The following is a 26718-nucleotide window of genomic DNA, read 5'->3' on the forward strand; positions in this document are numbered from 1 at the left end:
ACAATTACACTATGAATCCTGAATATGATTATTTGTTCAAGCTTCTCTTGATGGCAAATCGTGTCTCCTCCCGAGCTTTGCAGATGATTCATATCTAGAGAGCTACATCAGTACAATAGGAGTTGATTTTAAAATTCGAACAATGGAGCAAGATGGAAAGACGATCAGGCTTCAAATTTGGGATACAACAGGGCAATAACGATTTAGAACAATTACGAGTCTTATTACAACTGGGTTATGCAAAAATGCCAAAAAGGGCAGGGATTGCGTGTATAACTTCGTAAGAAATGTCGTGGATTGGCCTCAATATCTCGCCTCATCTACCTTGAAGAAATTTGGCTATAAGAGATGGAAATTCAGAACATTTGCAATTCAAAGTCATTTTGGTGTTGCGTATAAGAATGGGAGGTTCGAGAGCTTGGAAAATATGGTCGTTTTGGATCTAATGTGTGGTTATGGCACATTTCTGGTAGAGGCTGCATTGATGGACAGTGAGGTTGAGTGAGAAAGGTATGGACAATGTTAGAAAAGGAGACAAGTTGTAAAATTTCTAAGAAGTAAGGGAATCAACATAGAGATAGCTTAAACAAAGAGCCGATGAAAGACCTGCGAACCTGGGTATGAGGGGAAGATGCCTATTTTTCTATATCGAGAAAATGGACAGAGATGCAAGACAAGCATGCAAAAAAAGGCCACAAAAACAAGTGGCTCACACTTGAGTTGGGCAGGAGATCACCCGCTCTGATACCATGTTAAACACAACAATGGCGAAGACAGGAGATATGAAAGATCAGCCTTCAATGCATTATTATTCACAATGATACATAGTTATACAATTCTAGTGACCTTGTAACAGCCCTGGTGAAAATTTCATGTAATAAAAGTTTAAAACAATAACCAAGGATGAATGGGACACTTATTCCAAGCTGGATGTTGGGCAAGACATCCTAGGGGGTGTTCATTTGGTTGTTTACGGCTAAGGAAATTGGCAAAGGCAATGGCTAAGGCTTTGGAAAGGCAAAATGGCATTTTTGGCATAATTATTTATGAAAATAATGGAAATTAGGAGAAAAAGGAGGTGAAAGGTCATAGGTTGCATGTGAGGAGGAAAATAAAAGAAAATAATGGAAAATGAAGAAAATAGAAGCCTCATTCATAAAAAGGCTTTTGATGATCAGTTGGTAACCTTTTGTCAATTTAGCTTTGGAGATCTTTCATTATTCTCTCTCTCTCTCTCATACTCTTGGACACTTAGAGTTTTCATGGAGCAAGAAAGGCAAAGAAGGCAAGACGAAGCAAAGATCAAGCAGGGAAAGCAAGAGCAAGCAACTACAGCAGGCTTCATTGCAGGTATCGACTTGCATGCGTATTTTCCTTGCTAGACTTGGCATGCATGGGATTGCATGTGTTTCTTTTGTACCATGGCATGGGTTTTTCCTGGTGTGACAGTATTTTCAGCCTAAAATTGCCATTTCCTGATAGCTTTGATGAGATGGGTTCTCTCATTCGGTTTATGTGGGATGGTCGGATTGGATTCGAAGCTGAGTGGGGTGGATCTCTGAATTGACAAACACGTGGTGTAGTGATCCCTAAACCGGACTGTGGGTTGCAGTAAAGCCAGATTGTGTGCCTCGGGGCCTAGGAATCCTTGTTGGTGAATGGCGGGATATACGGTAAAGCCAAGAGGTGGATTTTCCCTCCATTGGGCCTAGTGATTCCAGAATGGAATGCAAGGTAAAGCCTGGAGAGTATGTCTCGGTGTACGTCCTAGTGATCCCTGGATCAGACTGCGGATGCACGGTAAAGCCTGAGAGACTAAGAGGCACTCAAATTCCTCACAGTGTAGGCGGAGAACTTCGGTGGCATCCACATTTATTGGTGTTTTTTATGTGTTCTATGAGTCCCACATTCATGCTTGGAATATGGCACGGGGGTGATTGGCTAAAGAGAGACTTGGCTCAGCCAATCTATGGTCGGGTGGAATGTGGTAGTCCCATCACCGGTTAGTTCATTGCATTGATTAATGAGAAATTCATTCCATTGATTTTCATGTGTAAATGTACTGATATATATATGGATTTTGATGGTTGATATGTTTATTGTATTTTTGTTCCTATTATGTTGGTTATATGTACATTTTATGACAGCAACTATGTATGGCTCTCAACATGTTTTTACTTGTATGTGAATGGATAATGTGTCTATGACCTAATAGATGAATATGCAACAAATGACATGAGGAAACAATGGTTCATAGCAATTCTCATATAAGTATGAGATCCCTACACTTAGTTCTGTTGTTTACACTTGTAAGTTACATATTGATGACATGTTTGATAAAATGCCTGTCATGGCTAGTAGGGGTTTGGTTAAGGTCTTGTTGAACTTATTGATTTTGCTTCATTGTTTCCTTGTACTTTATCTGATTCTGAGCTATCATTCCATTCTAGGCTTTGGGCTTGAAAAAGTGGCTTAATTCTTGGGGTCGCTCGCACAAAACTAGAAAGTTTGGTCCATAGTTGCTGGCAGGCAGGCCTATGAGAGCAACTTTAGGTTTCTGGTCGCCCTCTTGCCCATAGCATGAGAGCGACTATGGCCCAAGAGGTCCAGAATAGCAGTGGGACCCAGGGACAGGCTGTCTAAGTGGTTGACTTGTCTCCTGAGAGTTTTGTTGATGGTGTTGGATGACTGTGCGTGATGTTCCGTAGATTCCACTTCCTTAAAGTCACATAGGAGGTCGAATCTGATCATAGTAGCCTCTCGTCTCATGTTTACCCCGGTTGGCATGGTTACTTAGGTGGGATGTGGGAGGAGGGTCTTACAAACCCTTGGTTTCATATTCCAAGTGGTCTCTTGGACTCCCTTTGATTGTTCAACTTCCACACCAACCCTTAGAGGATTGGGTGTCCAACACTAACAACGGAATGTACACACCCAATGATATAATTAATTCTAATCTAAACAACAAAACTAACTTAGATTAATAAAACTATGTTGTAACAAACCTAAGCTTACCTCCAACCGTTTTAACCCCAGATATTTTAAGCATTGAGAGGTTTGCACCTTCGGTTTTTTTTTATCCCTCTCACTGCTTAATAGATTTGGGGTTAAGATGGATCTTTGCTAGTTAGTGTAAATTAATATATGTTGATTGTTGAATCACCTAAATTGTGAGTAATGACTAATGACAATTAAATCGATTAAGAAAAAAATATGTGCATGCAGATGACTTTCCTTCTTCCTTCTTGACAAATATCCAAATAACATGCAAAATATAATTACAAAATGACACAAACAAAAGAGTATGCTAATGGAAATTTCAATGTAAGGATCTACAAGTAGATAGAAATCCTAGGAAAATGCCTTACTATAGTCGTCCTGATTAAAGAATCAAAATAATTCAAGTTCAAAGTTGAATAGAATTGAATGTTAAGCAAGAAGTTATATCCTAACTCTCCTTAAAAGAAATATAATGGTAGAACTCCTAGCAAACGATTAGCTGAGATAATTAATAGTATAGGTCCTAGAAAATCATTAACTTCTTTTGTCAGCAATAAAATAACCTTAAGAGATCTGCAAATGATACTACTCCAAATATAAGCATATAACCCTACATTAAATTAATATTTCTATAAGACTTAAATACTGCTTATGAATAGTTAACACCCAATAACAATATAATCCACATGTGAGTTGAGGCCCGAGTTGCACGAAGCGCTGAAACAATTCGGAGTTTCCGAAACAGGTACATTTAGAAACATCACCTCCCAAAAATGGAAACGTCGGCCGAACCGTCACATATATATACATAAGTGATTGACGCATTATCTTGCAAGAAAAAAGGGAAATAAGACCGATAGATGAAAATTTAGAAGGAAAACCAAGTCTATATTAACTTTCATAGATGATTACATCATAGTTGAGTTTCGGGTATGGGTAAGCCCGAAATGCCGGGTTTCTAGAAGTTTCGTGCAACATAGCTTGAGGCTAATACAAAACTTAGCATTTAAATCTGACATAAGAAATTTTTTTTTTTGAGAAATGCATTATATATTACTTCATGCTGATGCAACAAAGTGTTACGTCAATCGAAAACAGGATTACAAGGAAATTCCCTTCCTACAAAAGCCAATATATGAAATTTTATCACAATAAGTTTCAGTTTCCATTTACATTATCAAGATATCAATTAGATATTGAGATTATATAATATTTGATCCAAGTTATCTTTTTCTATTATCCTTCTCTCTGTTTGTATTCCTCTAGATTTTCTTTTGTACTCTTGGGGGATGACTTTTACATTTCCCTATCACTCATTTTAGCAGGTTCTACTTTCCAGTCCAATTGACCTCTTTTGAGTCTTGACAGTATGTGAAGATTAACATCATTTTAATTCATTTCAGGTCCCTCTTCCATTTTAACTTGTTAATATGTTTATAATGATAAGCAAAGGAAAGGAACACACCTCACTACGGCTCCATAAAACTTTAAGAGAGACCAAATGAGTAATCTCTCGTAAGCGAGGAATGTATTGAGTGCGCACAAAAATTCCACTACCAAGTAATGCTAGTTGAGGCACTTCCAAATTTCCTTCTACCATAGTATCCCTGGAAACAAAAAACTAGATCAAAAGATGCAAAACTGGATATTAGGAAAATCAATAGACAGACCAACTGGACCAGTAATAGAAAGCATTAAACACGAATTACAAACGGTTAAAAGAAAAGTAAAGGTTTATATTGCACTAAGTTTCTGAAAAATAGCAGAAAGATTCAGAGCTGACTAAATAAGAACATGAAGTTTTAATTAGACTCGTTGAGAATCCAATGTATGATAAAAGAGCATTGGAAAATAATAAATACAAAAAAAAGTCTCCAAGGGACCAATTGAGATGCAAGGGGGAATTCACATAATTTATTTTACAAATAGTAACAACTAATCTTGTACAACACTAACAAAAAATTCTTCTTTCGTAGCTATTCCATAATGACAAACTAAAAGAAAGAATGACAACCAAAAATTTTAATATATTGCAATAGCAACAGTTTTTTACAGCCTTTGTTGTTTGTTCAATTCTCCCCTCAAATCCAAGACATCATTAATATATTTCACCTCTCTCTTCTCTCTTCATTTAACATTCACGAAGACATGTATCTCTCACATATTAGATACCAAATTGACCTTGATAATGGTTATGCATTCCTTGCATCCCTAAATAAGATATCAGGTCAACCATGGCATTAGTACAATGTTCCCCCAAGTTTCAAAGATGTGAGAGCGCAAGAGCAGGGAAATGCACATCAGGACATGTGGAGTCATCCCCCATATTTTAGGAAAATTCATAAGGGGATGTTGGGATCCCTAGCATAGGGGGGGCCATCTCTAAAATTATAAAATCATAAAATCCTAACAATAACAGTTTGTCCCATGTAAATTCATCATTCTGCAATGTAAATACTAAATTCAAATATGTAAATGATACAAGCATGATTCATCAATCACCATTTTTAGTATCACGTTTCACATTGAATCAATGATACATGCACATCAAAATTTCAAATTTATAACTTATAACAAAATGAAAATACATTGATTTGAATTCTAAATAGTAATAAATACTAAATAGTAGATACTGAAGTCTGAAATAGTAAATTACAATTTCTCAACAATAGTAAAGAGTGATGAGTCAAAGAATTGGTCATCAGTATCTAAAGTCAAAATTTAAAGTCAAAAGTTAAAATCAAAAATTAATAATAGATGGTGAAAACTAAAAGAAATCAACATAAAATGAGCATCAAGGAGCCACTGCCATTGACTTGCCCTCTGCATCCATTTGTTGTACAAGGGCATCAGGATCATTAATGGGAGTGCCACTAGACTCATAGTCACTCTGATGAGTACACAAGGCAAATCGCAGCTCACTCTCATGTCAAAGCTAAATGCTAAATGACTTCTAAATGTCAAACAAGAGAGATGTATATGTAAAGGTGAATTAGGGGTCTGTGTGCCTACAAACCCCCTTTTTGCAGAACACATCCTGCAACACAACAAAATGTTTCACCAGGCACCACCCCATCCCAAGAACATGGGGAGTGAAGTGGGTGCACCCTTCGCCCTGCAGGAAACATCCTTGTGTATCACTAGATTAATACAATTATATTTAAATGCACTGCACCGGTGCATTATATCATAACAAAATAATAATTATGGTATATCCTAGGCCCAAATGACTGACTGGCTAGCAGATTTTCTTGGTGCCAATTTTATGACTGACAGATTTTCTCCAGTTCCACTTTATCTATTATGCGCATGGTGCTTATAGATTCACTTAAACACACTTACTATTATAAGGATATTTTGTATGGCATTTATGGCCATAACAGGTTCTTGTATCCAACTGTAGTTCTCCAATACATCGAATACTTTGTGATCTAGATTGCCTTCTTGGCTCAAATAAGTTGTTGATTATGCACAAATTGGCCAAATATTCCTCCTTTTAACTAATTTAACTAATTTAAGTCTTTGAATCAAACTCAGGTGGCTCATTTGGTCACACACCTCGTAAAAAACAGCAATGACCATGGGCAATGCTTGCCTCAATTATGGGACTTCACACCTCTCCAACTCAATGGGTTTGATGGCTTATGTGTCTCTTTGCAAAAATGAATTCCTACGTTAACAAATGTATAGAAAGTATTTTAATTAGCAAATGCCTAACTAATGTTGAAGCAACAAGCACTATGAGCTCCAATCAAATTAAACACAAATGGAAACGTATCCCTTTTTCACTTCAAACAAACATAAGTCCCTCTTAGGGTAGGCCCTTCAAATTTTTACCAAGGGCATTTAGTTGCAAACCCCCTATTGTAGGCATACCCCTTTTCAAATTAGCAAGATTCCCTGCCCCTCATCCCCATCGGTCCTCAACCTGGTTGTGGATTCCCGCCCGCCCTTTCCCCCCACAAAATCACACCATCTCTATATGACCTGCCCTCTCCCACAGCCATCGGCCATTTTTACCTCCTGCTCCCTCCCTTCTGTCCCGTCCCGCTCCCTTCAATCGCCCTCCCCTTCGGTAAACTCCACTCCGAGGTACTCCACCCGCTCGACTGCAAAGCAGAAAGAGCCGGACGCCATAGGACTGGCAGCTGCCCCTCCCATCCTCTCGCCCAAGCAGGGTAGAGGCAGACCCTCCAACATCCATAAGGCAAAAGAACAAGCTGGGGACGAAGTGATCCAGGGCAAACAGCACACCATAGAAAGGGTTCTTAGAGCAAAGGACACCCTTCCCCACCCCCCTCCATGAAGATTTTGTCCTTCAATTGCAGAGGGATGGCCAGCCCCGAGAAAAAGCTGGCCCTGAAGCGACTCCTTATATCTGAGATGGTTGACATTATCCTTTTACAAGAAACCCTATGCAAAGCGGATTCGGCCATTTCTATCCTCTGCTCTTGGATGCCTGGATGGTCTTTCCATGCTATTGATGTCTCGGGGCGCTCTGGGGGCATTGCAATTGGGTTCAAGAACCGCTCGATTAACCTGAAGAACATATGGGGTGGTGAGGGTTTCTTGGGGGCGGACATTTACTCCAAGGAGCTGGAGGAAGAGCTAAGAATCATAAATGTCTATGGACCATGTCACAGCAGGGAACTCTTTTGGCGAAAGCTTCTCAGCTCCCCCCTCCTCCTAGCTGGAAATGTAATCCTAGGGGGAGACCTGAATTTCTCTATGGGCTTCTCAGAATCCTGGGGACATATGGCACAGATTGACCCGCTTTCTGATTTCTTCGAGCAGCTGCTTGAGGATCACCTCTGGATCGACATCCCCTCGGCCAAGATTCAGCATACCTGGAGGAACAACCGGTCTGGTGACCAAAGCTTGGCTAGGAGACTGGATCGCTTTATTATCAAGGAGGCCTTTCACAACAGTCACCCCAGATCCAGGCAATGGGTCGGCAGTGGTGGTATGTCGGATCACAGACCCATTTTTCTAGAGATTGGAGAAAAGCAATAGAAGCACAAGGCTCCCTTCAAGTTCAACTCCACTTGGCTCCGGGACCCCTCCTATATCAAACTAATATCCGATTTCTGGAAAACACATCCAATCCCTGAGGAGGAGGATCCAGCTAAATGCTTTGTAAAAAACCTCTCTGAAATTAAGGTGCTATCCAGAGCTTGGGCTCACAAGAAGAGGGAACAGGATGACTTAATAATCACCCAAGCAGAGCAAGCAATTGCAGACCTTGAATCTCGGTCGGATGGAACTTTCAACTCCCCGGAACAGAAAGCTAAGTATGAAACCCTTATCAATCAGAGAACTCAAGTCCTCAGAGATAGAGAGGCAAGCTGGAGACTAAGAAGCAGAGCAATCTGGCTCAGGGAAGGGGATGAAAACACAAAATTTTTCCACCGCTTTGCAAATGGTCGGAAATCGATCAACACTATCTGGGAGCTGCAAAATGATCGGGGACAACAAGTTCACAACTCCAGAGAACTAGCCTCATTAGCCACCTCACACTTCAGGAACATATATATGGCCCCGAGGGAAGCCAATCTGTTAGAGATCATGCGAGTGGCCGAGCTTTTCCCCAGGTTTGTGGATGACGAGGACGCAGAAGAACTCATCAAGGAGGTTTCATTGGGGGAGCTTGAAGCCACCATTCAAGGCTTTCAAAAAGACAAAAGTCCGGGACCTGACGGCTGGTCCATCAAATTCTACCTTGCCTTTTTTGACCTACTGGGCCAGGACCTCCTCAAAGTTATTAATCACTGCAGCCTCTCAGGAAAGATCCCCTCGGCCATCAAAGCCACCTTCATAGCCCTCATCCCCAAATCCGACAAGCCAGCCTCTTTCAATGACTTCAGGCCCATCTCGCTCTGCAACTGCCTATACAAGATCATGGCCAAAATTCTAGCGAATAGACTCAAGCCCATCCTTTCGGCACACATATCCCCAGAACAGTTCGCTTTCCTACAGCACCGCCAGATCCATGAAGCTATTGGCATTGCACAAGAGCTCCTTCACTCGATGCAGAGCAGGAGTTTGAAAGGCATGATCTTAAAGGTGGACCTCTCCAAAGCATTTGACAGGGCAAGCCTGCTCTACATTCGAATGCTTCTTACCCATCTGGGTTTCCCTTACATGTTCATCAAAAGGATAATGAGCTGCATATCTGATGTGCCGTACAGTGTCCTCCTTAATGGATCCCCCACTCCTTTCTTCACTGCAGAAAGAGGTCTCAGGCAGGGGTGCCCCCTATCTCCTTTACTTTTCCTGCTCATCATGGAAGGGCTAAGTCGATTGATAGGGACAGAACACAGGAGGGGCAGGATTACTGGTATAAAAATCACGGAAAATTGCTCTCTCACTCACCTACTGTTTGTAGATGATGTGCTCATTTTCTTAAATGGCAGCTTGGCCGACACCTCGTCCTTGCAGCTTGTCTTCGACCTCTTTCAGAAGGCTACAGGCATGATCATAAATATTCACAAATCCACCCTCACAGCTATAGGCTGCTCGCAACATGAAGTCTTTTACACTCGACACCGGTTCCCCTTCCCATCACACCCGATGGAGGAAGGGTTGAAATATCTAGGCTTCCGAGTGAAACACGGGGGATATAAAATCGCTGATTGGATATGGATTATTGCAAAGGTGGAAAAGAGATTAAATATATGGTACAACAGATACCTCACCCGGGCTGGAAGACTCACCCTCATAAAAGCAGTACTGGAAGCAACCCCTGTATACTGGATGTCATTGGCCTGGATTCCAAGAGGAATCCTAGCCAGACTACAAAAGATATGCTGCAGATTCTTATGGAAGGGGAACAAACAGGGAAACCTCTTCGCCTGGGTAAAATGGGATACTATAGCGAGGCCTAAGAAATGGGGAGGATGGGGTATAAAAAGGTTGGACGCTTTTGCTAAAGCACTGGCAGCAAAACTAGGATGGCAGCTCATTACCTCACATAGCCTCTGGACAAAAGTAGTATATGAAAAATACATTGCCCCGGAAAACATAATCGGCTGGATTCGCAGGGAACACAGGGGGAGCGGAAGGCACTCCAATATATGGAAAGTTGTTCTCAATTCCCTCCCTCTCATCTGGGAAGGTTTAACATGGAGGATACATCAGGGGAATGTTGTACGCATAGGAACGGATCCCTGGATCGGGTGTGGCAATGCCCATCGACTTCCAACACAACTAATCGCCCATCTACAGGAACTGGGTGTCTCCCACATAGCCCACATAGCAGACCAAGAAAACACCACTCTTTTCCAGCAGGCCTGGAAGACAGCACAAGACCTCCTCATCCCGGGACAGTGGTGGCATGATTGGGAGGAATTCACAGAAGCCCTCACTCAAGCACACATCAGGATAACGGAAGAAGAAGATGAGATTGTATGGGCACACGCAAAAAATGGAACATATACTCCCAAGGAAGGTTACTTAAAGCTCATGCAACAAGCTCAGCCAGAAAATGTCCAGCATTGGTGGAAAGCACTATGGAAACTCAAAGCAGCTCCCAGAACGCGAATGCTCATGTGGACCATTCTGTTCAACAAAATACCCACAGGCTCAAATCTGATGAAACGATCATTCCATGGGCCCTTCTGGTGTCACCTCTGTAGGAGCAATGAGGAAGACACTGATCATTTATTTCTGTCCTGCCCTATTGTCATTGAGCAATGGTCCCTCATATCCTCATCCTCCCTATCCCTCAATCAATGGCAAGGACAGACCATTACAGAGGCCTGGTTGAATTGGCTAGAGAAACACAAAGGAAGAGATAGGAACTTACCACTCCTTATGTGCTGGGCTATATGGACGGCAAGGAACCGAGCTATTTTTGACCAAAGAGACCCCATCTGGCCTAATATCAGATCCCATATCCTTGCCGATTTTGGACTACTCCCTGATGACCTCTCACAGCCCCCCCTAGATCCATCCACCCTGAGCTCATTGACAAAACTTTCCCATGGGCCTATTTCGACGGCTCAGCCCAAGCAGATGGCTGTGGGGGAGGAGCCCTCCTCTACCTTAGGGACGACCATTGCTTCAATATACAGATGCACCTGGGAAGGGGCACAAATAATTATGCCGAACTATCCACAGCCAAACACCTCATCCATTTTGCACTTGAAAAACGATGCACAAAGCTACAACTGTTTGGGGATTCCAAACTTGTCTGCAACTGGATCAATAGAACATCTCACTGCTCTGCTTTTTCTTTGAGACACATTCTGGATGAGACACACAGGCTTATAGCTTTATTTGAAAAATTTGTTTGTCAACACATTTACAGGGAGCGCAACACAAGGGCGGACCTCCTATCAAAACAGGGAGCGCAACACAAGGGCGGACCTCCTATCAAAACAGGCAGCGCAAAGGCAAGAAGAAGACTGGTTGATACAGGAAGAAGTGGATGGAATCTTCCATCAACACTACCACAGGCCTTTTGTAGATCTGCACTCTCTCCGGGAGATATAGCTATGAGGCTGGTTTCTTCAAATCTATCTACACAGTTTTTGGTATTTTTTGGCCCACTGGATTCTCATAAAGCTGTTGGACAGCAGCTGTTGTTATCACTTGGAATACATTTTAGACTCATCACAGATCTATCAGACATATCTTTTTTTGATAAACTTCAGATGTTATTTTGTTTATCTCGGTAATTACTAGCATGTCTCCCTGCGTGGAGCACACACTTTTATTTTGTATAATTTTTGGCTTATGATACATCTGAGAACTGAAACTCCCTGCGTGGAGGAAAAAACTGTTCTTTTTTACTTGTACAGGGTTGTAGTCAAACTGTTTTTTTGCTACTATCCGGGAGGCGACCAGCCTCATTATGCATATGCCTAGGCATCTACAGAATGTAATTTCTTATGATCTAATAGAAATTACGACTTTTTCTACGGGAAAAAAGATATTTCTCACACAAATTCTGATTCATGATACAAATTCAGACATAGATCTAGATTATACATTGTAAATTTAAAATTTGTAAGTTGTACAATGAAAAATTATGCATAAAAATATAATTGTGACAAATTCATCAATGATCCAATAGGAGAAAGACAAGAAACTGCAGTTTTCTCACTAAGTCATCAAAATCAAAATGTGTTACATAGGTAGTAGCAATGCCAATGGCAAATAGAAATAGCAAATACAAAACAACTACAAGGTAGTAGGTAGCTCATCAATCAACATCATTGTAATGGTCACCACTACTCTCCTTTGTTACATCCTCCTCCTCTGTATCCAATGTAATCTATGCATCTATTTGTGTGGAGGATGACCCCTCAAGAGTATCACCATCATCAAAAGTGACAGTCTCTAGCACTGGGTCATTAAGATCCAAGTTGTCCAATGCCAACTCAACACTGTTGTCCAAAACCACATCATTAGGAAAGACATCCCACATCTTTGTCTTTCCCTTCAACCACTCATCCCTCTCCCTATAAATAAGATGACGGTTGGTGTGTACATACACCATTGTCTCTGCCCTAGACTGCTCAAGCCTGCTCTTCTTGACACTATACAAATTCCCATATGTGCTCCAATTCCTCTCGCACCGAGAGGATGAAGTCACCTAAGAGAGGAGCCTCATGGCTAACTGCAGTAGAGGAGGGCTTGTTACCCCATGAGTTGCCCACCAAGGATAGGGCTTCCTAGGCCCCCTGTCTCTAATCACATCATAGCCTGCAAATCGCCCAATGGCAGTAGAAAACTCTGCAAAGGCATCCTCCACCTCATCAAGGGATGCTCTATCCTAAAATATCTGCCTCAATGCATCCTTCCTCCCCTGTGAAATTTCACCATCCATGTGAGGAGGGAATCTGCGGGAAGGTCCACCATTCAGCCACTCATGGTTGTAGTATTTTGGATTCAATGAGTGAGCCAAACAATGCAAAGGTGTGCAATTCTTGTCCCATCTACTGACAAGAATATCCTATATGGTGGTGAAGAAGGTCTTTGATGATGTCTCATACTCAAGGCACTCACTCCGTAAAATAATGATCCTCAGGAACTCAATCATCGAATCCCATCCCTCATAAACCTCTCCTAGGATGGGTTGGTCTATGTCTGCAAATCGTAGCAAAGGTAAAGGTAAATGGCTCCTCTTAGCTAAAGACACCTGTGTACATGCTCTAATTCCACAACCTGGTAAGGCCATCAAATGAGCTTTCACACAGTAATAAGTGCTTTTAAAATTATTGTTACAATAGTTGCATTTCCATGCAGCATTGCTTCCTCCCTTCAACTTGTTGCCTGGCCCTTGATCTCTTGTGACATACTTCCACAAGGGATATTTGTTTTCTTGAGTCTGTTGTCTTTCTAAATTCATTTTGCCCTTCACATTTGAAGTTGTTGTTGCAGCCCCACTTCCAATAGAGGGAACACTTGGAGACTTTGATGAAATTAGAATAAGAGGAGCATTACCAATGGAGACATTCTTCCCCTTCCTTTGCCCCTTCCCTACTACCCTTGATTGAGCCATGAATGTTGTTAACAAATATAGAAAAAAATGTACAAACTTGTAAAAATAATGGACATGCAAACAGTTGAAGCAAAAATGCAAAAAAAATAGAAGCAAAATGCACTTACTTGTTGCTTGAATCACCTCCAAAACGATCCCAAACATTTTGCTAGTTGCTCCCACACACCCATAGCAAGAGAGACACTCAAGAATGAGTGAGAATTCGGCCCAAATCAGGGTTTAAAGGCCGCGCAATGCACTCTTCAGAGGGACACATGCCCTGAAATCGAGACTCGCGTGCCCTTGGAATCTGACCCGCGTGCCCATCGAATCCCACGTGCCAGAGCACATTGGACACGAGAATCAGACACGTGTCCTAGAGAATCGTGTCTGATTCATGGGATTTGGGACACGAGGGTGGGGGGAGGACGAATCTAGTTTCTTAGATTGTAGGAGGGGAACTAAACATAAGCCCCCTTTTGGTGGGCATACCCCTTTCTTATTGTTATTTCAAAATTGCAAAGATAAACAGATGAGATGTCTTCAATTTCTCCAACAAGCCCGTCAACAATTTCAACAAAACATGATAGATGTGATGATTTCATAACAAGAACAATTTTATCAAGACCTTATGACACTGTTAGTTTTTGTAGCATCGGAGGTGTTCTAGTCTCGAAACCTGGTGGAGAGGCTAAAACACAAGAGATCTCCAAAACCCAAAAATCGTTTCTGGAAATTCCACCTAGAGATAGCTCAATTAAATTAATTGACCATCATTTGAGTAATTAGAGAAAGGTGAGAATTCTCTAGAAACTCACACAGGTCGACTTGGAGATGATCTCAGCCATCGATTATGTTTTAATCTTAGCCATTGGAGTCCCAACTGGAGATTATAAGAAGAGGTTGATGCGTAGATGGAGAACACACTGGTGCAGATACTTTGTTGCCCAGGCAGTTCGAATTCCTAGTTGCAGGAGTGATTAAGCAGTGGAGATCAAGGCAGGAGGCGAGTAGCAGGTGGAAAGAGAGGCCAACAATGATCCAGAGGAAGTTTTCTAGTTCTGGAGAGTCAGAAAGAGGAGGCCGCGATTTTTCTCTAGGAAGCAGCACAAAGACTGCGCAGTTGCTTCAGTGGAGCAGTTTGATTTGGCTGAAAGGGAGGAGGTTTTTTGCTCCAGAGGCCGGGAAGATTTTCCAAAGTATTGGAGAAGCATTTTCCCAGTCAGCAGTAGGCAGGATAGCTTGATTTGCAGGAGTTCCGGGCTGAGCATGTTAGGGTTTGCGCTAGGGTGACGCAGGGTCTATGTAGAGCAGGAGGATAACTTGCTTTTCAAAGGCAGTCAGGGGTCAGGATTACTCGGAGAGAGGGTAAAATCCCTCTGTATATTTTTGTCAGTGTTTCTCTTGGGTAGAATGACCAGTTTGGCGACATTTTATTGTACTCTGAATTTTTGTTGCATATAATAAAATATAAACCCTCAGTTGCTACACCGGTTTTCCCACATTGGGTTTTTCTGGGAACTTTTGTCCAAAAACAGCGGTGTCATTTTTATGTGTGTGTTGGCATATTTCTCAGTTCCTATTTTTGCTTCCACAGTATTATTCTTATGGTGAAGAAATTGCAGTGTGAATTATTTGTTGTTTGTCATAGCAAATAAAATACATAATAATTAACCAGTTAGAAGACTAATTTCTAGTTGCTGGATTTCAAAGAAATTTTCAGTGACACAACAAAACCAATTTTATGATACACAATGAAAATGTTTCAGCAAATGAGATTCAGTTACAAGAAATTCCTAACTACTCTCAAACTGTTCTCTTTCAAGTCAAAACATAGCCATCATGGCTTCATATGATCAAGACATTACGAATGTTCAACATGGATCTCCCTAAATCACAAGTTTGTAGTAATGACAATAACATATAGTTAACTGAGGGTGTGAGTGCGAAGTGCAAACATAAGAAAATGAATAGGAGAGCAGGAATAGCTCATTTATGAGAGCATCAAGAATATCATTATCTCATTTAACAACAAACTACATACATAGGTACCACTAACCAACACAATGGAGTTATGAAGCACAATGATCCGGATTTAAACAGGAACGCAATAAAATACAGAGATAACCATAAAGACAGATATGCAGCGGAAATAATACCTCAATTCATTACTGTAAAATACTGAAATATGCTTACAAACAGAAATGGAAATAAACCAGCTAGGGCGATGGTAGCTTATCTCTGAGAAGAGATGTGGTGGCTACATGCCTCTGAACTGTCTTACAATGAGGCTCGGAGGCCTATTTATTGTTGAGAAACAATGGGAAAACTCTTCACATTCCAAAACCTAACCCTAGAAGATGAAACGCCAAATTGTGGGCCCCGTTTTTGGGTAAGTTAGTACATCAACTTCCCAGGGTCGCGAATTGGTCGTACTATCTCCGTTTGACGTGCATGATAGCCCGTTGGAAAGATCTCTCCGAGGACTACGACGGAAAAGACGATTTTTATCAAAAAATTGCTAGCGGTAGATTTCCCAAAAAACGTCGTTTAGGGCCTCAAAACGGCTCCGAAAGTTTAGGACCCGAAAAACTGCTAAAAATAGTAAACTGTGCTATAATTAAGGAAACTAAAAAAAACTGTAAGAAGCACTAGAGGGGATCCAAGTGGAATTAGCGGGTGGCCACCAATATCCACCTGGATCACACAATAATAATAATTATGCATCTACCATGACAATAACTTCATTAGAAAATGGGGGGCCTCTTATACAAATCACAACCTCCTAACTTCTTTTCAATGAGCTCTTAACATAACGTTATGACCCCCTTACACAACTCATAGTGTAATTAAAATAATCAAGTATATTGTAACTCCACCAACTACATGTGCTTTTATTACAAAACCAAAGTGACAACATGACAAAATACACTAACATATCATATAATTTTGCAACAAAATTAAGGCTAACACATAACAACAACATATGTGAGCATACTCCAGAACAAAAATGCATGTTAATTGCTTGGTCCAAGTTCCCAAGTGTAAACACGTGAGATAACCACAATCTTGATCAAGTCTGAAGTTCTAGTGGTAGCAATTTATGCTAGAAGCAATATGCAAGTTTGTGGAAGAGACAATACAATGACAAACAAAGTAAACAAGCATAACATCATAGAATCAATGTATCTTACCTAAACTATACGGCTGTATTAAATTAACATTACAGTGTACATCATATGTTTATAACAAGGAAACTCAAAGAGAGTCGAAACTCTATATATAATGGTCCTTGGCATGGACCGTCATCATGACTCAATAATTAATAATTGATAATGAATTAAAATGGTAGAAGGCCTCACATAATAAATATAACCCATGACATAATGGATTATTGATCCATAAATAACAATCATAAACTCATATTCGTAAGAAACATGACATGAGGTGACGTTGATTTTTTCGGTGGACGGATGGATGCCTGAGCTCCTGCGCGACCGCAGACTGGTCTCTGCGCCCTCCCGGCCCCTGCCTGGCAGCCCCGCTGCTAGGTCTTCTCTGCGCCCCCTGGGCTTCCCTCCGCCTGCCGCTTTCCCTCGGGCCTCCTGCCCGGCCCCAGCTCTGGGGTCCATCCCTGCAGCTCTCGTTCTCTTCCCGGATCGACTGCGCTCTGGCTCTTCTCCGCTCCAATGGCTGGGACTGATCCATCGTCCCCAGAACTGGAAGACTATGAGAAACTGTTCGCATCTCTTATCCCTGAGAACGCATCAACAAGAATCCGTCCATCTGCGACAAAGTTCGTCAAGAAACTTGATGAAATCCCTGAAGTATCTCTTCCCCCCACCCTCCCGAGGAAGGCAGCAATCGCTTTAGCTGAAAGAGGCCTCGTAGGCCAGTTCACCGGCCTCTCGCCTTCGCCCAGAGCAGTCCAAAAATGGGTGGAACGCAACTGGAATGCGATAATACAAGGAAAAGTAGCCATCAGATTCTGTGGAAGGGGCTTCTACACCTTTCTGTTCGAATCAAAAGAGGACAGGACCCTTATTTTTAGAAACGGGCCCTATTTCATGGACTCCCGAGGCCTCTACCTGAACAGATGGTCTCCCGACTTCGATCCGGAAATGGACATTCCAAATGTTGTCCCGGTTTGGGTCCGCCTACCCCATCTGTCGCTCCACTGCTGGGGAGACGAATCAGTAAAGGCTATTGGGAACGCAGTCGGTAAATACATTGACAGATTTGAGCCAAAGGAGAACATGCATGCTTGCGCAAGGATTTGCGTTGAAGTCGACCTTGGGAAAGGCCTGCCGGAAGCCATCAAGATCAAAGTAGATCAATGGACACACATCCAACAGCTAGACGACGAGTAGCTGCCCTTCAAATGCAAGGTATGTCACGAATATGGACATTTCGCAAATATGTGTAGCAAGTTAAAATTAAATGAGTCTAATGGAAATGTTGAAACCTCCGAAAGCTCTTGGGAGCAAGTAAAAAAGAAAAAATCTACCCCCTCTCAAGGTCCTAGCGCCAAGCCTCCTCCGGAATCCCCTATTGCTCCTCCTCCCCCCCCTCTAGTTCAGCCCCTCCCTTCCCCTCATCCTCCAACCCTTTCAAATCCCTGTCAGTGGAAGATCCCATTTCTCCCCCCTCATCTCCCTGAGACACTGCCCTAGCAGTCATCCCCTCCCCCTCGTTGCCCCCGTCCTCTCCCCCCCCCAACCATTGAGCGAATCCTTACCAGAAACAAACTGAAAGAAGCTAGCTTCTCCTCTGACCCTCCGAGAAAAGTAGGCAGGAAGTCAAACAAGGAAATCAGAGATGAAACAGCAGCGAAAGAAATGGCCACTGGAACTCAGCAACCAATGGACACATACCTAGACAAACAAAAAGGAAATGGGGAAAGACAAAGGAGAGGAGCGGGACTCACTCAAAAATTGGTAAATGATGATATTGGTCTCTTAGAATTGCGGGATATAATCAACCAAGAGCAACCAGACCTCCTCCTTATCCAGGAGACCAAAATATCTGAACAAGACTTCCAAAAACATATCAAAAGATACAAAAGCTTTACAGGTACAGCAATAGGTGCAGCAGGTGCCTCAGGAGGTATAGGAACTTTATGGAACAAGAACAAATGGGACCTCACCAATCAACATTCTTGCAATTGGTGGGTAAGAACAGACCTTAAAAACAAAGTCTCAAAAGAAGAATACATTGTCTATAACATCTACGCCCCGAACCACTACAGGGACAAAGCTCTCTGTTGGGATTCAATAACTTCAGATTTGCAGGCCGCTCAAGATAGGAACATTTTCTTGGGTGGAGATCTGAATCTAATAAGGAATGTTGAGGAAAAACTAGGCGGGAACTTCCTCGCGGACCCTTCAAGAGACTCGCTGGAAGCAATAATCCAAACTCACAACCTTATCGACATCCCTCCTCATAACGGGAAATTTACTTGGAGCAACAAAAGAATTGGCATCCACAACATTAAAGAGAGACTTGACAGAATCCTTGTACATGAAAGAATTGTAGCAGGCTTTTCCTCAATCAAAAACAAAATCATCCACGCCTCTGCCTCAGACCATAAGCCCGTGGTCATGACTTTGGACAAGGGAAGAAATCTGGGGCCCCTCCCCTTCAAATACAACAAAGTCTGGGACTCCAAAGATGACTTCCGCACACTTATAAAATATCAGTGGGCTAAGGATGTCACTGGCTCGTCCCACTACATTTGGGAAACAAAACTAAAGTCTCTAAGAACAGCTGTAAAACAGTGGGCAAGAACAAACGCAGCAATGGAAAACAAAAACAGAGCAGACCTTCATAAGCAGCTGGACTAGTGGAACCAGGACAAAGAGAACATCCAATACACAAAGGAAGACCAAATACAATAAAACAAAATGTACAAAGAACTTTACAGGCAAAATAGAATAGAGGAAGAAGAACAACGGCAGAAATCAAGGTGTCTCTGGCTTAGAGCTTGAGATAAAAACCTCCTTCCACAATAGCATAAAGATCAGACGGGCCGGAAACCAAATCGACAAAATTTTGGCAGAGGGGAATGAGATCAGCGATCAAGAAGGAATCAAAGAGGCAGCGCACAGACATTTTAAAGCTCTATTATCAGCAGTCCCTCAGTCCTCGGACAACACGGATTTCCTTAGACCTGTCGAGAGTAAAATCTCTGATTTGCAAAATAGAGAACTGGACCTCGATGTCTCAGAGGAGGAGATCAGGTTGGCGGTCTTCAGCATGCAGCTGGACAAGGCCCCAGGACCCGATGGTTTCACTGCCACCTTCTTCAGAAATCACTGGGACACAATAAAAAAAGACTTCGTAAGGATGGTAAAAAATGTTTTCAAAAAATCCAAAAAGGGGGAAAATATTAAATCCTCACACCTTGCCCTCATCCCCAAGGACCTTAATCCCCTTTCCTTCGACCGTTTCAGGCCTATTTCTCTATGCAATGTCTCTTACAAGATAGTCACTAAAATCCTAGCCAACAGGCTTAAAAAGCTTCTTCCCTATCTCATTTCAGAGAATCAAGGCGGATTTGTCCCTCACAGACAAATCACGGACAACGTCATTTTGATACAAGAAGCAATTCACAGTAGCATCAACAGAAAAGAAAGAGGCATGATCATCAAATTAGACATGGCAAATGCCTTTGACAAGGTTGACCATCACTTCCTGACAGAAGTCCTCAAAAAATTCGGGATCTCCAACAAATTCATAAGCATCATCATGGAGTGCATCTCTAACCCCTGGACCGCCCCCCTGATCAATGGTCGACCAAGCAGCTACTTTAGAAGCTCTAGGGGTCTGAGGCAAGGCTGCCCCCTCTCACCATTTTTGTTCATCATAATGGCGGAAACCTTGAGCATCCACTTGGAAAAACTTCGCAAGCAAAAGGAGATCACTGGGATCAGTATAGAAAGAGGGACCAAAGAAATCAATCATTCGCTCTTTGCGGATGACACCCTTCTAATCGGGGGAGCCTCAAGTCTGATGGCAAAAAGATTCAAGAAAATTCTGGACTCATTCCTGGCAGCCTCAGGGGGAAAGCTAAACAATAAAAAATGCAAGATATACACCTGGAATGTCTCTTCTCAAATCATGCAAAGAATCTCCTCGATCCTGGACATTCCAGTGCAAAGAAATTGGAGCTATTTCTCATATTTGGGTCTGCCCTTAGCAAAAGAAACAGTCAAGTCCGAAATTTGGGTAAAGCACATAGAAAAAATGAGAGGACTTCTCCAAAGCTGGGGGTTGTCTTGGCTAAATTTGGCTGGCAGAACTACCCTCATCAAGGCTATCCTTTCTGCCCTCCCCATCTATCAATATGCAGTAACCTTGGCTCCCGCCAGCACCCACAAGCATATGGAACTAATTATGAGAAGCTTCCTCTGGCAGGGAGGGAAGCAAGATTCAAAAAAATTCAGCCTTGTCAGATGGGACCAAGTTATTCTTCCATTCGAAAAAGGGGGCCTAGCCATCAAAATCCCAAGTCTCTCCAATAGAGCTATGGGATTCGAACTGATCTGGAGAATGCCTATAGGGAAAGGCTCCTGGTGGGTGGAGGTTTTGAAAAGAAAGTATCTCAACGGTCCAAATTCCAAAGTCCTCTCTGAATCAATTGCTGAAAGACCGTGCATTCCTATATGGAAGCTCATCAAAAAAGTCCTCCCTCAATTCAGAAACCACATATCAAAAGTGCCTGGCAATGGTAAGGAAACAAATATCTGGTCAGACAGAATCATGGGAGCAAAACCAAGAAACCTACTCCAGAACTTCAGACCCCTGCAAACTTGGATGGAAGCAAAAAATTTGATATCTCTATATGACATCTCCCTTTGGGATCATAACAGTTGGCTTGATTGGAAGGGCCTCCCTCTCCCAAATGATCTCAAGGATCTTTGGACCGACCTTAAGACCTCTCTCCCAAGATCTGCCCCCACAAACAAAGTGGCTGATGATAGGTACATATGGGACCCCAGCGGAGGAAACTTCACAGTTAAAGAGGGGTACAAACTTCTTCAGGCAACCACAGCAACAGGTAAATGGAACCTCTGTACAGCAGTGTGGAAATCAGAGTGCTTGCCAAAGATCAAGTTCTTTAACTGAACCCTTCTCAAAGGCAAGATTCTCACAGCTGAAAACCTTAAAAAAAGAGGTATACTTGGCCCTTCAATCTGCTGCCTTTGCCATGCAGAGGAGGAAAGCAGCCAACACCTCTTTTTTGACTATCCCTATGCCCAAAGCTGCTAGAATCAGCTAATCAGTCCTCTGCAAATAGGAGAGACCTTTGACCAGCTTCCCTCTCTATACAAAAATTGGGAGAAATGCTACCCCTATCCTAAGAAAAACAAGGCCCCTATCCTTCGCCTGTGGAAATGCATCCCCTCAACGATCAGCTGGCAACTCTGGCTCACCCGGAACCATTGTATCTTCAACAACCAGAAGCCAAACTCAGCCCGCACCTTGGCAAAAACTATGGCTCTTATCTCTGATACAATAAGCACCAACTTTGTCTCTCAACCAGATCGATCCAGTTGGCACAAAGATGAGAACGACTGGTTCAACAAATTCTGTTTCAGCTACGACAAGAACAAGCAATCCCACTCCAAAGCAGACAAGAGAAGGAACAACTAGAAACTTAGAGGTACCAAGGAGGACATAAGTCAATGGCTTCTAGCTCAAAATCGAATCACTCTCCGGTTTGATGGAGCCTCCAAAAATAATCCGGGGAAAGCTGGCGCAGGGGGAATTATAAAAGATCAGTATAGCAAAGCTCTTTTAACATATGAATGGAGTCTAGGTCAAATGTCAAATAACATGGCCGAGGCTTACAGCCTCCTCCTAGGCACAACCATTCTGAAACATATGAGAATCTAGAACCCAACCATCCTGGGAGACTCGGCAATAGTAATCGCAGCTATGGCTACAGGGGGAGATTTCAAAAAAGCGGTTCTCAGCAATCTAAAACTAAGGATCATGGACAACATCAGTCAATTGGGGGACACCACCTTCAAGCACGTCTTGAGGGACAATAACACAGAAGCTGATACATTCGCCACCAGGGCAACCAACAGACCCATCGGTCAAGTCAGAGAAAATGACACCATCTATGACAAGCCAATCCCGTAGCCCGATCCTCCATTCTCCAAACTCTCTGAATATTGGTCACCTCGGTAATCATTCTACTCCTCCTGCTCTCTACCCGAAGCTTGTCAAGCCGCCCGCAGCCTTCATCCTCCCTGACACCGACCCCCTCCTCACCTTGAATGACGCAAATGAAATCTTTGTTGCCAATATGAACAAGTAGGGGCTCAAGATATCTCAGGACGCCCGTGACATTCCCAAGCAGGAGTTAGGCGCTTGTCGCATCAAAATCTTTATTGACTGCAACAAAAATCCAAGGCCTGTTCTCAAGACCAGCCAAATCCCTGCGTACCAATCAACAGACCCGGTCGATCAGCCTCTCCTTCCGCTTTATATGCACCAAAGAACCTCTCTCTTCGCACAGCTTAGAGCTTCAGCTCCTCTAGTGCAAAAGCGCAAAGGCTCGACTTATCTCAGAAAGTTTCCGGAGCTCTTCAATTTCAGAGGTTGCATCACGATCAGCGTCGACAGGAGGCTGCCTTCTTCCGTTTACAGTGGTAAATATTGTGTTCTTAAGTTCTTGTTATATTTTCATTCTAACCAGAGCTCCGTTTGCTTGATCCAGCGCCCTCTCCCTTTAGTGTTCTCCTGCCTCCTGGTCTCATCCGCCCCGCTGCTCTTCATCCCTCCTTCTTTCCCCCTCATCGCTGCTCTCGATCCTCCTCAGACTTGCGTCCTCTGCCTGTTCTCTCCTTCATCTTTTCCCCTTACCCCATCTTCCTTTTGCTCCCCCTGTTTCTTCCCTCTGTATCATCTTTTCCAAATTTCCCTCAACAGAGGCTCTGAAATGGTCGAGAATCCAGCAGACCGTGAACCAGCTGAGAACCCCCTGGAGCGTGTAATCACCAACAGTAGTTGTACTTTATGCAAAGCTCACTGTTTCGTGATAGCAAGATTTGTAAAGCACTTCAACGATCTCAAGGAGGAATTCCAAGCGGACAGCAAATCAAAAAGAAAAAAGCTGGAGAAGCAGAAAGCGGAAATCGAAGGTCTCAAGGAAAAATGCAACCATATGGAAGAAGCCATCGTCACATCAAAGCAATAACCCAGAGCATGCAAGCAAAGGCCTCGACAAGGGCCAGCGCAAAAAAGGAGCCACAGCCCGATGACTCTGTCAACCAGCAGCTGTAATTTGATATATGTCTTGTAAATTTTGTTTTCTAGCAGGCTTGTTTGTACGGCAATATAGCCGTTATCTTTTTCAAACTACATTCCACAAGCCCACCAACAAGGATCAAGGGTCTGCGTGCCCATTTTGGATCCTCCCCTCTCTGCTCCCGCTATCATATGTAACAGGACTTATTCCTTGAAGTTTTTATAATACATAAGTAATCAATCGTGTTAAAAAAAAAAAAAAAAACATGACATGAGGTATTAGTGGCTAATTCACTACATCAAGGCATCCATTACACAAGTCATTATACATAATCACATGATATTTTCACAATTAACCACACAACATGACATATTTTCTTCCAAATAAAACCTTGTGGAATCCCTCCCTCTTCCCCAAAATTAGACTCTCTAGATGGAGGGTAGCTCAACGACCAACAATAATAGTAGTTGGTAATCTAGTGGGCCCCAAAGGACTTAAAACTCAACTAGATTAGAACCAAAGATCTCACAGTGAGCTCACTCTTGAGAGAGTCTATTTGAACCAATTGAACCAACCCATTGGGCTAACATAATATAACATTACTCAGATTCATCAAGCAATTAAACTATGAAGGAGATCTCTGGCATGTATAAAGATTTATATAATAAATAAGCAATCAACCTCAAACATGCAACATCCACTTTCATTAGATATGTTTTTGTTTTGATGTATAGCTCACTTCATCTAAATACTTTTCATGGAGTTACCTTTTTTTGGCATATTCTAATATTCTCTACATACGGTTGAGCTTCTATATATTCCTAAGAGTCCTTGACAGCGTCTTGAACTTCCAGATTCTCTATTAATGTGTCTATTTGGATAGCAAGTTAGCTTACTTTATGCTTTTGGAATAGCTCTCTGTTGGAAATACTAAGAGGGGGGATGAATCAGTATTTCACTTTTTCTTACAATTTAGTATCAAAACCATTAACCAATAACATCACATCAAAGGAACACAAGATATATATATATGAACAATATATTTATATTACAAGGCAAGCTACAACTTTCGGTTTACCAGCTACAACTGGAAGGACTACAACCCAGATTTACTAGCTCCCACTGGAAGGAGGCAGCAAACTCTTGAAGGAAGCTACAACTTCCTTTCCTAGCACCACCCTGCCACCTTATAGAATAAGAGATAAAACAAGAACTTCTTGGGCTCTCGTACCAAGGACAATGACCCAAGCACAACAATATACAATCAGTACTATCTCTCCTTGAACAAGTTCAACTTCAGATCTGCGCCAGTAAGTATGCCACTGTAATTCCGACCGTCAATGCAACTCTCTGATTTCTGGGCAGCCTCTCTCCTCCACACGTGCAAAGGACAGTCTGTGATTTTCTGTTTCATGCGTTGACCAAATTGCAGAAGGTTTGACCAGCGTTGACCAGGCAGCAGTTGACCTTGTTTGACTGCGATTTTCTTGGAGAAAATTCTGTTTGGGCAGGCCACATTTCTGGGCACAGATTTCGAGGCATTCTGAACTGTTTGACTAGAGTTGACTGCAGGTTTGACTCTGCGTTGACCAAGTTTGACTGATATTTTCGGGAATGTTTTGAGCTGATTGGGACAGTCCTTGGGGGCCGAATTGACTGGGTTTGACTGGACAGATTTGATTGTGATTGGGCAAGTGAATTTTGTATATTGTACTATCTCTCTCTACTGAACTTTTGAAGAATAATAAGAAGAATTAATCAAAGGGTTTCCCCACATTGGGGTTTGTCCCTGGCATGCGCCACATCTTGTGTCCTCTTGTCTTGGCTTGGTAATGGTTACAAGTACAACTTTTGTGATGGCAAATATTATATATTGAATTCTGACATTTTGAAACTATAAGGTTGATGAGAATCGAGCGTGTGGTCCAGTTAACTAGGCACATGCCTTTTTCTCTCCCACTTCACATCAGTTTGACATAAGAGTATCTCCACTAGACTAAGTGCATGCTTCTTCTCTCCACTTCTACTTTAGTTGAACTCAAGCATACTCCCTTAGCCATGCGCATGGCCATCTCATCCTAGTTCACCATTAGTTAACCGAAATGCATGGAAGTTGAAGGCAGAGTCTTGCATGGATAATTTGACTTCCATCATTGATAAAAGGAGAAGGTCGCTTTGATAGCTGGGTAGGATATACATTGTGAGTTTTCTATTCTATGTTGTTGCAATTTTGGGCTTAAGGTCTGACAACATTGAGTATCCTTGGTTCCATAGAGACATATGGGCTCCCCCTAATCATAAGGGTGTGTTTCAGTGGAAGAACTTCGATTTGTGAGACCCTAGCACATTATCGTTTCTAGTATGCAATCATTCATCAGGCTTGGAGGTCAATTTAGAGACAAAATTCAGAGGACAGATTCTCTAATCTTTGTTGAAATGTTTCTCACATTTGGTGTATTGATTTCAGCCAGGGAGCAAGACATCCTCTTCCCACATGACCAAAACACAAGTTGAAAGAACTCAAAGTAGGACTAATCTAAGATATATCCATGGGTTAAAATAGTGACCCCATGACAAGTAGAGGATGTGCTTATTCAAAGGAAATAACTTAATGGAAAGGGAGGACTTCGAATAAAAAGTGTGTGCTACTAATTAACCCCTTTAAATATTTTTTACTTCTTGTTGTTATTGATTGTGTTCATCTTTCACTCATCATTAATGTACGAGTAAGCATTAATAAATATTAAAAATATGTATAAGGCTAAGAAACCGGATTCATCCCCCAAGCCTGACATGTCCCGAATCTGGCAAATCAGACACGATTCGGGCAAATTCGAGTCCGAAAATCGAGACACGTTGTGTCCAATCAGGACACGATTGAATCCGAATCGTGTCCCAATTTTCGGATTCGAATCCGAAAATCAGGAACCTGCGTGGCGTTATAAAGTGACTTTTCTCCATTCTTTTTCAC

At 42.2% G+C, this 26718-nt stretch overlaps 2 protein-coding genes across 4 annotated transcripts in view; one reads left to right on the plus strand and one right to left on the minus strand.

The window, feature by feature from the left end:
- LOC149156870 (NAD(P)-binding Rossmann-fold superfamily protein) overlaps nucleotides 1–26718 on the minus strand; it is a 343287-nt gene that overhangs the window by 294678 nt on the left and 21891 nt on the right. For 2 of the 3 annotated variants that reach the window (XM_089438734.1, XM_089438732.1), the window contains exon 2: nucleotides 4466–4607. In XM_089438734.1, coding sequence (XP_089294860.1) covers nucleotides 4466–4600 — 135 coding nt within the window. In that variant the 5' untranslated portion in view covers nucleotides 4601–4607. Of the gene's footprint in view, nucleotides 1–4465; nucleotides 4622–26718 lie in introns of all 3 variants that reach the window. The other variant, XM_089438733.1, reaches the window with a different exon arrangement.
- Nucleotides 18325–19329, plus strand: LOC149156874 (uncharacterized). The gene has a single exon (XM_089444893.1). It carries the CDS (start codon nucleotides 18325–18327, stop codon nucleotides 19327–19329), a length of 1005 nt encoding a protein of 334 aa, XP_089301019.1.

The sequence above is a fragment of the Pinus tabuliformis genome, chromosome 9, assembly GCF_031772625.1.
Source record: "Pinus tabuliformis cultivar Carrire ecotype Pingquan chromosome 9, CPIR1, whole genome shotgun sequence".
NCBI lineage: Eukaryota > Viridiplantae > Streptophyta > Pinopsida > Pinales > Pinaceae > Pinus > Pinus tabuliformis.

What these genes read in the sequence shown, in the direction of transcription:
- LOC149156874 (XM_089444893.1), top strand. Translation starts at nt 18,325, where the DNA reads ATGGCCACTGGAACTCAGCAACCAATGGACACATACCTAGACAAACAA.